Here is a 13,053-nt window from a genome sequence, read left to right on the forward strand (position 1 = left end):
GTGACATGCAATCATAATTCGACGACTACACACAGTCAGACACATCTAGATCGATTGCTAAAGATCGGACAATCCATATTCTAAACTCTAGATTTAGATTTATATGAAATATCAAAATTTGCATTGTAATTTTGATTGTCCAATTATGATTTTACGATTCAAATGAGCTATCGAGACATAGTCACATTGCACAAAATTCAAATTATGAATAAGGGCTTCGGATCGGAACCATCACAAGTATTAGCAGCCAACACATCGTTGGGATTCATGCATCGGCCACCAGGGGCGATTGCTAGTAGAGCTAAGGGGTAGCAATGGCTACCCAAAAAAAATATTGAATGAGTAGTAGGTATACTATTATATATTTGGCTACCTCTAATAATATATATTTGGCTACCTCAAGTTTGATTTTAGTTGAAATAATTTTGTCTGACTTTGATTACTTTTCAGAACTTTAAATTACTTGATCTCGTCTCACAGAAATTGAAGAATCTATCTCTAATAATATTATTTTTATTAAACAAAGAAAATATTACAGTAGCAAATTTTTTTAATATGTTACTATTAGTCCAAAACATATATCATATAGTCCTAACATCCATCCCATTAGTATTGTTATATTAAAGTTAGGGTTAATAGTGCTTTTTACCTCTGTAATATATGTCATTTTTGGTTTTTGCCCCTATAAAATTTTTGGTTTGATTTGCACCCTCGTGATTTTTTCTTCTTTTCGGAAAACACCTATAATAGGCCATTTTCAGAATTTTTTTTTCATGAAATTTTGGTTTTTAAATGGCCTATTAAGGATGTTTTCCGGAAAATATAAATTTTACGAGGGTGCAAATCAAACCGAAAATTTTACAAGGACGAAAACCAGAAATGACATAAATTACCGGGGTGAAAAACACTGTTAACCCGTTATAATACTATTAAAGGAAACAACGATTTATTTACATTGAAAAGGACATTGCAAATCACTTAAATTCATAGGCGGTTATGAATGAATTTGAGTCTTTGAAAGATTGTCAAGTTCGACTTTCATAAATAGGTATTATTAGTTTTAATTTCTTTCATTGTTGAATATTACGTACAAATCATCTGTTCCGTTGTTGCTTTTTATTGATAAAACCCATTGCTTTTGCATTTTTGGTATAATCCTTTTTTATTGTTTTAAGTGTATTTTATGAAGTACATTTTATATACGTAATATTTATTGTGAATTTTTTTTTTTGTTTATTGGTTAAATTCACCATTAATGTTTAAAAAAAATGTGACCATCTCATAAAAAAATTGCTAGTTTCGCCGCTGTCAGCCACGTTTTAGGACCATTGGGCCAGGCTAAAGCGTGAGGGGGTGTGTTAGCAGCCGACATTCAGTGGATTTAGTTCGATATCGGATAAATATGATTCTAAAGAAGAGTTTATAAAGAAGAGACACTCATTACCTTACAAGTCGGTTTTGTAAGGATGATTTAAACCCCTTAATTTGTGACATGGTAACAGAGCTTATTGAGATCTATCGTTGGCTTCCTGGATCATCCATGCTTCAGGCCTATTGGGCCGGACTGAAGCGTGAGGGGGAGTGTTAGCAGCCAACACTAAGTGGATTTATTCCTAAAGAGGATGCACTCCTCACCTTGCAATTCGGTTTTGTAAAGATGAGTTAGACCCCTTAATTTATGACATGGTATGTCGGTTTTGTAAGGATAAGTTAGACCCCTTAATTTGTGACATGGTATCAGAGCCTATTGAGATCTATCGTTGGCTTCCTGCATCGTCCACGATTCAGGCCTATTGGGCCGGACTGAAGGGTGAGGGGGAGCGTTAACAGCCAACACTAAGTGAATTTAGTTCTAAAGAGGAGACACTTCTCACCGTACAAGTCAGTTTTGTAAGGATGAATTAGATCCCATAATTTATGACAACAAGATATTTTTGGTAGCGTAATTTTCCATCTCTACTAAAATTTATCCATGTGCATTTAAACTGCACAATTTTTGTAGTCTTTTGGAATGAATACATTGCCTGATATTAGAGGTTGAGAAAATAGTTTTCCAGATTTTTTTAGTTTAGTCAAAATGACTCATATCAGTTATCAAATGTCATTTAATATGGACCCTCCTCACCTCAAAATTGTATGAATTTGGTAGATGATCATGTCAATAACAAAGTGGACCCAAATGCATGAACAAAGCTTGGAATCAAGTTTAGAAGACAAACACTAATCTTGCTAATAGAAAATGACCATACAACAACCAACTTTAAGTCAGAGAATAACTAAGATTGAAGTCTGGGTCAGGGTTAAGGGATGTTTGGTTTGTTGTGGGTCCCACAAATGAAATGATGGGTTGGGATGCACTCAATTTAGCCAGCCTTACCTTATAGTTGGCTTGATGAAATTATGAGACATGTCTCATGTCTTCACCACTTTCTGTTGTACAATACTTTCAATTACTATTAAATCAATTTGGCAAAGTTAGGCCTTTTAAGCATTAATCACCACAGAAAGAAAGGAACCAAACTTTGAGATTTAATAACAAGTAAGGATATGAATATTATATAAGACCTGCAGTAGGTTTTCTTTCAGTAACAACATTTATCAAAGTCCTCCTTAGTAGTAAGTAAAACTATAAATTCCTGACACATATATATAAATATCAGACACAACACTGACACTGACAATGGCCAGTATACATTGATAATAATTTAAGAAAATAAAAGTGATTGATGAGTCGGTATCATGTTAGTGAGTGACATGCATACATGCCTTTAACTAGAATATTGATATGGAGAAATGTAGGTGGAATTGTAAACATGTAATGACAATGAAATTTAAGTTTGTGGTCACAAATTATATGAACCGCTACAGATCTGAAACTTTGGATGAAGGTTGAATAACTCATATTTTAAATTATATTTTAAAGTTGATTTCGTGAAGTTAAAACATGAGTTAGAATAATTTTCGAATGGACACAAGAATTTGGACATTCTATTTGATCACACATGCAAAAAAGTACATTTGTTATAATCATTTGGAAATTAATGAATATTTAATTACTATTTTTTCTATTTTTTTCTTTTTATGTGTGTGTGATCAAATAGAATGTCCAAATCTATGTGTCTACCTAAGAATTGCTTCATAAGTCGTTCAATCATCATCTAACGACTGAGATCCCTTATTACAACATGACATCATTCTATCCCCAAGTATACAATGCTCATGCTATTTTTTTAGTAATACACATTATATTCAATTGCAATAACATTAGGGAAAGACTTCAATGTCTTAACCAAAATTTTATGTTAGAATGATGAAGATAAGGTCCAAGAAAATTCTATTGACTTGTTTGTCAATCATAAGAGATGGTGTCCCCTTTATCAAGAACTAGGATGTCCCAGCTGTTATAATCAGACAAATCATGAATTGGATCAAATTATTAAATACATCATTCAGATTATCACCTCTTGAAATTAATTAATGACATGTAAAAAAGAAGATAGATTTTATGGATCTAATGAAAATGACATAGTAAAGGAAAATACCAAAATAACTATGGAGTATGAAATACATAATACTCCAGAAGCATCTTATGGAAACACACTAAAATGATTGAGTGAGAAAGTAATAATGCACTAAAAAACAATTACAAGACTCAATGTCAAAATAGAATTAACTCGAACAAGGTTAATTCATTCTATTATAAACTAATAGACCTATTAACACAAATTATTAAGTTTGTTTGTCTAGTAATAGGTCATAGCATCTTAATGGTTCTTTTTTTACCTAGAATTATACATATAGGAAGAAAAATACATAATAAATAATCTTAAAATTGTAGCACTTTATTCTGTCATCTTTGAGCACAAGTTAATTTAACACTTTAATAATTTATATTTATTTATAACTAATAGAAGTTACATACATAAACATATTTAAAAGTTTTGTTAAATTAAAACTTCCATATTATAGAGTCGGCAGTTCTGATATAAAAGACCTCGTACTTGTGTTGTTGAGGAAAGTTCAAGAACTTGAAGGCAAGTTATAGCAAAGTCACATGCTTTTGCCTTAGCTTAAACTAGAAGACAAATATGATACCTTTGTTGGAGAAAGAAAGATAAGATTTATTTTACATTAATGCAAAAATACAGTTTCAGACTCAACAGCAAAGTTAGTACAAGTAGTCACCAAGAAGAAAATTAAATTTTAGTTTCTTATGTTGTCCTTTTCACATCTACCTTCCTTTAACTGCATTAGTTTACATATCATAAAACAAACTTCATAATTTACTTTCATACAGAACTATTTCAAAACAAGATATCCAATTTCATGACTAACACTTACAAATTTCATACGAGATATCCAACACTAATAGATCTAAACTGGCATCACAACTAAACACATACCCCTGTTCGAACCGAATTTAATTTGACGGGTTTTACCCTTTTAATTGGATTTTGGTATGAGTTTGAGTTTTTCCCGATTTCAAAACAGAGGTATAAGATGGATAACGGGAATATAGGTACTCACCTGAACTCATACCCAAATCCGTCCCAAATGAGAAAATCAATTTATTATACCTTTTATATAAATAGAAACCAAAACCCTAAATCATTTCACTCACGTAGTTAGAGTCTCAGTCTTTTAGATGACACTCACTTATCATAGTTCTCTCTTATCTCCTTCCATATCTCACACTTCTACCTCTCTCTTCTCTATCACCATAGTCATCGATCGTCATCATCTCTTTGTTGGATAATACATTACAACATTGCACTCAAGGTAAAAAATACTTTTTATTTTTTTTATTTTTTTTATCCACTGCGGAGATGAGGATGAGGCAGGGATACCCCAACCCGTCGGAGACAGGGATGAGTTTCTATTTCTCATATCCGCTCGGTATGAGTAGGGTAACTGGTAAGTATATGGAGTAAGGTATGTGGACGACGAAGGTAAAACTCGTCCTCACTACACCCCATTACCATGCCTAGATCTAAATGTACCAGATGATTTCATTTGATTTATGAAGTAAGTAGTAGTCAGAATGACATCACCCCAAAAAACTTACTTGTATGTGTTAAAGAGACTCATATTAAATAAAATATTACATGAACATATGTTTATAAGTGTGGAACTTGGATTTCTTCTAATAATCCTAAAATTTGTAGTTGGGTCTAATCCAATACAATCGGTTTGTGAGTTGAGAATGACCCACTTATATAAACACATGTTCATGCCATATTTTATATAAATGTTGGGTGACACGATAGCAGAAACCTGATAGTAGGTGGTCAAATGGATCTTAGAGGAGATTCTGGTCTAACAGAACCCTACAAAATCGACTTACGAGGTGAGAAATGTCCTACTTATAAACACTTATTCAGGTCATTTATTAACCGATATGACACTCTTTAAAACACTCCCTCACATAGAATACTATTGAGCTTGGTACTTAGATATAAATAATGGGTGGTCTGATAACGGAAACCTAATTACATGTGATCTAATATATCTTGGAGGGAGCTCTAATATCATTTTATAACCACTTGTTCAGACCATAATTTATCAAATGTGAGACTCTTTTAACATTATGCTAGCAATTTACAAGATAAGTGTTGTCTCGATAATATGAATTGACAAATTGATTGACATATAATGCCAAGAAAACTGAAATATTTTCAATATGAAATTGCAAAGTTTTAAAATTGAGTTTGAATTTTGTGGCTAAAGTTTTGCAAATAGTAAGTAACTTCAAATTATGTATTTCTCTAGATAAATGAAATAAATAAATTATTATTTTATCCAATTATTCCTATTACCAATTGGTCTATTTTCATCATCATAAATGTAAAGTGGAGAATAATAACTTAAAAATGATGCACAAGGATACAATTGAAAAATAAGCAAATAAAATTGCATTGAAAATTAAAGTAGCAATTATTTTAAGATATATTTTTTAAGTGTCAAAATTATCATAAGACTAGATAGTAAATTTTTATTTACGTCGTTTTAATTAATACCATTATTTATCAAAATCCCCTGTGTGATATGCACCGATATACACACTAATTTAATATAATAAAATCTTCTTTTTGGTTCTAAAAAAAAATTAAAGTACTAGCTTAGAGCCATCCTGCATTTCTAAACACCTGGATTCCAAGCAATTGAATTTGTCAAGTGACCTTAACTCTTACTCTATGACCTTGGATTCACTACAACAATTTTACATAAACAATTTTGCATAAACAATGTTAATTCAACAATAAAACAATTTTGCAAAAACTAATAAAATAAAACAGTGATAGACTAATTGGATCTATTGCTAAAAAAAGGATGGTTGTTCTTTTGACCCTCCACAAATGTGTAAAGTGATATGGCAAACCAATTGGCATAGTGGCTCCCCCACAAATACGCAAACCATTCAGGAGTATCTCCCAAACAATATTTTTTGGGTTTTGAATGCCTTTGAGAGAAACTCTCAAATATTGTTTTTAAGAATAAAGAGCAAATAAGGAAGAGGAACTAGCTTTTAAAAATCTTCAATTTGGAAACAATTAATACGAGTTGATTTTTATGAGTTTGAGTGTGTCTCAAAACATAATCTCTCTATTTGCCTCCATGAAGGATCGAACTACAGACCTCCAGTTTACAAGACTGGCGCTCTACCACTAAGCTATAGGGGCCGATGATGCTACTTTTCAATATTTATAATTTCATATTTAACTTTAAAACTATTCTCAATCCCATCATAATAATTTTTACATCAGTTACTAAATTTTAGGGGTTATGAGTTTCTAATTTTTTGTTTTAGAAATTAAATTTGAAAATAAAAAGTGGTAGTATAAAATGTCATTGAGTTTATTTTTTTACTTAATTTCAAAACAATATTCTTTAAATCTTAAAACCATAAAAATGTGTTTTATAATTTTTGTTTTAGTTTTAACATATCACCACCAATGATCGCTAATAGTCACTACGATAATCACAGATCATTGTCAAACATTGTCGACGACCACTCTGATTACTTTCGATCCCATCTTTGACCTTCGCAACCAAATGCCCTCCGAGCCTACCTTCTTCAACCACTCCAACACATCTTTTGACCTTCGCAACCACGCACCCTCTGACCACTTAGGACGAGCTCAAGGGGGTAGCAAGTTAGATAGCCTCCTTTGATCCACATTTGTTAGGCCTCAAATTATTTTAATCAAATCAATGTATTAATTTCGGTAAGATATCATATCCTTAGCTAACATCACTTTGGTATCACTTTGACTTTAATTAAATTAGTATATTGATTTTGGTCCTCCTTTCCAATGTTTAGTCTATTAGCATATGGTAATATATCATCATATCTTTAGCTAGCATCACTTTGGTTTTTGCCAAGGGAAGCTATACTAGTAATTTTAGTTTTCTCTTTGTAAAATAAAAAATAAAAAATTATCTTCCTAAAATGTTCTTTTCTTTTCGTTTCTTAGCTTTTAGTTTTAATTCGATTCTTTAATTCTAAAAAGAAATTAATTGGATCTCTTATTTTAACTTTTCCAGTTTCGCTTTTATTTTAATGGTCCTACTTTCATCTTTTGTTTCAAAATGTTCTTTTTCGTATAAATTTTATAAATTTGGGAACATTTTGAAACATAAGACAGACCAAAAATATATTTGACGTTTCTCTTCATCGCTGTTTCAAAAAAAAGTTCATTTTCAACCTTCTTACACCAGAGCTAAAGTAGCTGCAAGATTATGGGATAAAATTTGTCTAAAACTTATAAATTAATTTATGAGGATGGGTTTCAAATCTAGAATTTGGTAAAGAGATAGGTGCTTCTGGCTACTTGTCAACGATGTGTGGGGGAATGTGGTAACCTAGAGGACGCCTTTCATATATTTCTTCATTGCAATGTTTTCTGTCAAATTTGGTTAGCCGCATATGATTGGTTAGACTATGTCTTGGTTACTCCGCTTAATATTTCAGATCATTTAGCTCAGTTTGGTTCCTTTGGTGGTTTTTCTAAACGAAAGAAAGACATTAGTCATTTAGTTTGGTTTTCTTCAGCTTGGGCCTTATGGAAATAATGAAATGCCAGAATCTTCAATTGATAACATTAAGGCTCAATCTTTTGATTGGTTGAAAGCGAAGCACAAAAATCTTGCTTTTGACTATTAGTTGTGATGGGTTAATCCTTTAAATTTTTTGTAATGATTTATTTTAGGTCAAATGCATCTAAAGGTCCTTTAAGTTTTTTGTTTTTCCCAAAGTGGTCCTTTAAGTTTCAAAAGTCCCAAACAAGTCCTTTTAGTTTTTGAATCGTTTCAAACAAGTCCTATTGTAGATAGCATAGTTGGTAATTGCTTCCTTGAACTCATCTTTGGTACCAAATCTGGCTCCTAACACCCACTTAAAATTAGTCATTTTTTTAGGCATGGCGAATGGTGGGTAATGCTCTTTGTTGCTATCATCTGAATCATCACCATCATCCTTTAAAAGGACTTGTTTGAAACGATTCAAAAACTAAAAGGACTTGTTTGGGACTTTTGAAACTTAAAGGACTTTTTTGGGACTTTTAAAACTTAAAGGACCACTTTAGGAAAAACGAAAAACTTAAAGGACCTTTAGATGCATTTGACCTTTATTTTATTTTCATTCAGGTACTACTTACTACTATATTCCAATTTCCATCTATCAACTAAAGATTTCTACACCATCCAACTACACTCTAAACTAACAGTCAATACCTAATATACTAACAGTGAATTTCAACAATATGAACAAATTTTATTGATCATTCAATGTTCTCCAGTTTATACAACAAGACCCTTGGATAGTTTATTACATTGATTCATGATTAAAATAAAACAAAGAAACAAACATTGAAGGCTATGCAATCAACTGCATAGAGCCATAATGAAAAAAACAAAAGATCAATTAATTAGTATTAGGAGGAGTAACGCTACTAACGAAAAAATCCTCCTCAACATTATCATCATGGCAGCACTGAAAAGTGGTAAGAACATGCATATTCCGACGACACTCGGGGCACGTGAGTCTATCAGGTATCCTTCCCATTGAATGTGAGAATTCAAATCTACAACAAGGGTTATCAACTGCATGAAGCTTCCCATAATGTTCTTTAAAAGCTGTTTCAAAACCGTCTCGTTCAGCATGTTCTTTCCACATGAGATCATACTCAATCAATGATTGTAAACCAGTTGAAGCATGTCCATTGACAACAATTTGTGACCCTTTTGCTAGAACAATCCATCCGCCTTGTTTGTCGTAGCTAAGGAGCTTCTTGATTTCTTGCATCACACGGTCGTTGTCATCGACTTGTTTCAGTTGGATTTTGGAGAAGAGCATGCTTTGGAGACGTGTCCAGAAGAACCATATCATGCTTTGTTCTGACCAGCTGTGAGTGTAGAGCTTTTCGCGGATTATAGTGTCGCATACTTTTTGTACTTGATCTCGCTTGTTGCTTTTTCCTACGTATACCATCTCTAGAGGTGTACGTGTCGCCTGTGCTACTTTTCGGGCTTCTTTCACAAATCTCTTTATCCATTCAGGGTCGTCTCCACCGTACAAGAAAATGTACTTTCCTTCCTTAATCTGTTCAATCAGAAATTTAAATATTGATTACTTTAAATATAGTGTATGTAATAGAGAAATATTGATTAGGGATAAAAAGAGATTTTTCTATAGCTAGAATATAAGCATACCCAGTTCAATATTTCCGAGTCAATGCCATCCACAAGCAATTCAAGTCTCCAAGTCTCATCCTTCCAAAGAGTTTCTTCTTTAAAACTTGTAAAAGGAAAAGCAGCACTTCCCCAAATCCACATCATGTGAATAGCATTAGGGCAAGCAACCCTCCCTTGAGGATCCAAAACAACAAGAATCGGCTTATTCTTGTATTTCCATTCACTCTGTATGAACCAAACAACTGCCTTGCTTATCAATGAAGGATGATACACCGAAAACCATGGCATACTCTCTCTCAGATTCTCAAATTGCATTTGCTTTTGGTCTGTCCATTCAGATGTTTGGTCCACTATTGGGATCCAAACTAGTTCATATCTATTGTCTTGTCTCGGTGCATGCGCCTTTGATTCGTTATAGATCTGTTCGAGTATTAGAAGCTCGTCGGTTGAGAACTCTAGGCCTGAAAATAGAAGTAACACATTCTTCCTTCTCAGTGCCTCAAGGCTCGCCTGTTTGTTTCATAACAATATTAATTAGTATAATCAGCTTCTCGTATTAGTATTTAGAAATGTTATTGGAGTTAGAAAATCAAACCCTTTTCTTTGAAACCCCGTCGTATAGAGGCAAAATGTCATCATGTGAATAAATCAAAGCCTTGATGATCTTCATGTTGTCAGTGTGTGGTGTCAAAAATAATTCCCGTAGCATTCCATAAGCTTCAGTATCCATTGCTTCCTCTGCATTCAATGGCCATCTTAAATTAGGGCAATGCTTAGATGCACATCATATCCAAAAGAATCAAACCAGATAGATTGATATATGCATTGATGGATGAATAGACAATAACCAAGATTAACTATTAGCTAATATTATATTGACCATTGATGTATAAAATCAGTGTTGTAAATTACAAATCGCAGAATACATCGGTTTGTTCATATTCTGCTATGCAACAGATTGATAGACCTGCCATTGTCGTTGTTTAAGAGTATTTTGTACTAAACAGCGCTGCTATAGTCATGCACGTGTGCGCAGATGTATGTATGGTTCCATCTAAATATAATATTTAAGTGGCCTACCAACGTGTATTTTGCAGATATCCAGTTGCTTTCTGAGATGATCTACTATACTTCTCAGCTTGAAAGCCAATGTTGAAAGCTCCCAAGCATCATTAGAGGTGAAGATTCTGAAACAATTTCATAATATATATTAATATGTCTATCATATACTAAACTATGCTATTTACCAGCTACGTGTAATGAATGCTACTCTGAAACTTTGTTCATGTGTGAAGAATATTTAAATTCCCTTCTTTTAGTCTGTTTGGTAGACTGTAGCGGATAGCAGACGAACTTATAACTGACAGCAGATAAGCAAGCATATTGAAGTTGTAGCTCAAAAACGGTATAAGTTTGTGAAAAAACGCTATAAGCTCTTAAGAGAAAACTGTTATCAAATAGTTCTACTTTGATTATATGAGCTTATATGCTATAAGATGTCTGCTATAAGCTAACGGTTCAGCCTTGCCAAACAATGCATTAGTCTAAAGACGAGTTAACAAACTTAAAGATCTCGAGAAATGATAGGAAAAACGTACTCATAACCAAGTGTAGTGAGGCTTGTAATCTGAGCTGCACAAGCCACAATACTTCTAATAGACCAGTATGCAGCAACTGGGATATGATTTGAGACAGTGTTGTAGGCTGATACATCTTGTCTAATGTATTGAATTGGAAGATCGTTGAACTCAATGACACATTTGGTCACTTCCAATATGACATTTACTAGATCATTAAGCGTATCAAATCGTGGCTTTAGTGAGCTTGAATGCTCCATGATACCAGGTAACTGCTTAAGAATCGCCATCGATTTTGCGAGTTGGTTCGTATCGTGAATATGAGCAAGAAGCCAGAATTCGCCATAGTTTAAAGCAAATGCTGCTAAGGCTAACACCAACTTAACATCCCACTTGTAGATTGTAAGCATCTCAAATATTGCTACTGTCGTGGAGTGTGCATCTACACCAGAAAGAATCTTGTAGGAAATCTGAAATTTACAGTTTATTTGTTATATTGACGGGAAAACATGCATGCAGATGGTATATAGAAATAGCTTAATATATTTTTTTTAATAGTTATAGCAAGCTATGTTATCGTTCATGATGTGTCAGCTCAGTAGTAAGAGTCTGATCTTATAAACTCAATAGACAAAGTTCAAAACTCATCGGAGACGATGGTACTCTTACAATTATTGTCACTTTAATTAATGTTATCAATTTGATCACATTGAATCAGTAATTAAACCGAGAATATTGTTAAATGTATTTTGGTCCATGCAAAAATTATGCTTTTAGTCGCTATCGTTTAGGTATTTTTTTTTTATCACCTCACAAGAAATCCGATCAATCTTAACAGACAAGGCCTCCAACATGCTTGTGTAGGAAGGAAGGTGAGTTCTGTCTTCAAGTTGATCAACATGTGATAGTTCACCCTGAAAAAACAATACATTAATAACATGATATATGAAAATCTCAGCCAAATCAGCATATGTATTTAATAGTATAACGGAAATTTAGACCCTCAAATATGTGAAGTAAATATTTAGTCCGTTATATCGAACATCTGTTAATATGTTAGCAGAAGAGAAAAAAATCAAAATACATGTTTGTCTTAATGCAGCAAGAAACACATATTTTGTAAATTCGAGGACTAGACTGTTCTACCGTTACAATTTTGAGAATCGAAATGCTCATTTACTCAATATATATCAAACAATATTTACTTGGAAATCGAAGTAACAATATATTTTAGCCGTTAGAATCATACCATTGAATCGTGTTCAGAACTGCCGAGGGTAGAACGTCTAAGAATATCTTCAACAATATGTAGAAGTGGTTTGACATCATAATCAAGTCCCTCAGGATTATGATCTGCAACTATTTTCTTCACCAAAATGGTATCATCGGATATTACATTTGCAGGCATCATTTTTCCGCCTTTCATCAGTTGTTGCATAGCACCTAACTTGCCAATGCTAGTCATTGTAACCAACGAAAAACAAAAGTGTAAATGAAGAAGTGTAGATTGAGACAGAGAAGAGATGGTGATTGGTGAAGTTCTATTTTCAAATGGAGTGTGACAGTCCTAAATATATATAATAAGTAGAAAGGAATAAAGTATAGATGAATCAACTTCCTTTCTTTCACCATAATTAAGTTTTTGGAATATTAAGTGAAAGATTGTTCTTAACTTATATTCTCTCTTTCCCTACTCCCTACTTCTTCCCTTTAGTATGTACCAAATCAAATAAACTCTTGTAGTGACAAAGTAACATAAAGCTGCAGAATCTACTAAACTCTT

General features: G+C 33.0%; 1 protein-coding gene and 1 non-coding gene across 2 annotated transcripts; both read right to left on the reverse strand.

Moving 5' to 3' along the window:
- Positions 1 to 6,608: 6,608 nt before the first annotated feature.
- Positions 6,609 to 6,680, reverse strand: TRNAT-UGU (transfer RNA threonine (anticodon UGU)). Its single transcript has one exon. It is a non-coding gene; the product is annotated as a tRNA-Thr (tRNA).
- Positions 6,681 to 8,759: 2,079 nt separating this feature from the next.
- LOC11427299 (protein SIEVE ELEMENT OCCLUSION B) lies at positions 8,760 to 12,735 on the reverse strand. Its single transcript, XM_003622246.4, has 7 exons — positions 12,520 to 12,735; positions 12,080 to 12,184; positions 11,292 to 11,740; positions 10,774 to 10,880; positions 10,289 to 10,431; positions 9,712 to 10,203; positions 8,760 to 9,601 (listed from the first exon to the last, which is right to left on the reverse strand). The coding sequence occupies exons 1-7, from the start codon at positions 12,733 to 12,735 to the stop codon at positions 8,924 to 8,926; spliced, it is 2,190 nt and encodes a 729-aa protein (XP_003622294.1). The 3' UTR covers positions 8,760 to 8,923.
- Positions 12,736 to 13,053: the final 318 nt, after the last annotated feature.

Source organism: Medicago truncatula, chromosome 7 (assembly GCF_003473485.1).
Source record: "Medicago truncatula cultivar Jemalong A17 chromosome 7, MtrunA17r5.0-ANR, whole genome shotgun sequence".
Taxonomy (NCBI): domain Eukaryota; kingdom Viridiplantae; phylum Streptophyta; class Magnoliopsida; order Fabales; family Fabaceae; genus Medicago; species Medicago truncatula.

Coding starts and splice junctions, on each gene's coding strand:
- LOC11427299 (XM_003622246.4), bottom strand. CDS start 12,735: ATGACTAGCATTGGCAAGTTAGGTGCTATGCAACAACTGATGAAAGGC. Junction 10,881..11,291: donor CTCACTACACTTGGTTATGA/GTACGTTTTTCC, acceptor AAATTGTTTCAG/AATCTTCACCTCTAATGATG. Junction 9,602..9,711: donor ACTCGGAAATATTGAACTGG/GTATGCTTATAT, acceptor CTGATTGAACAG/ATTAAGGAAGGAAAGTACAT.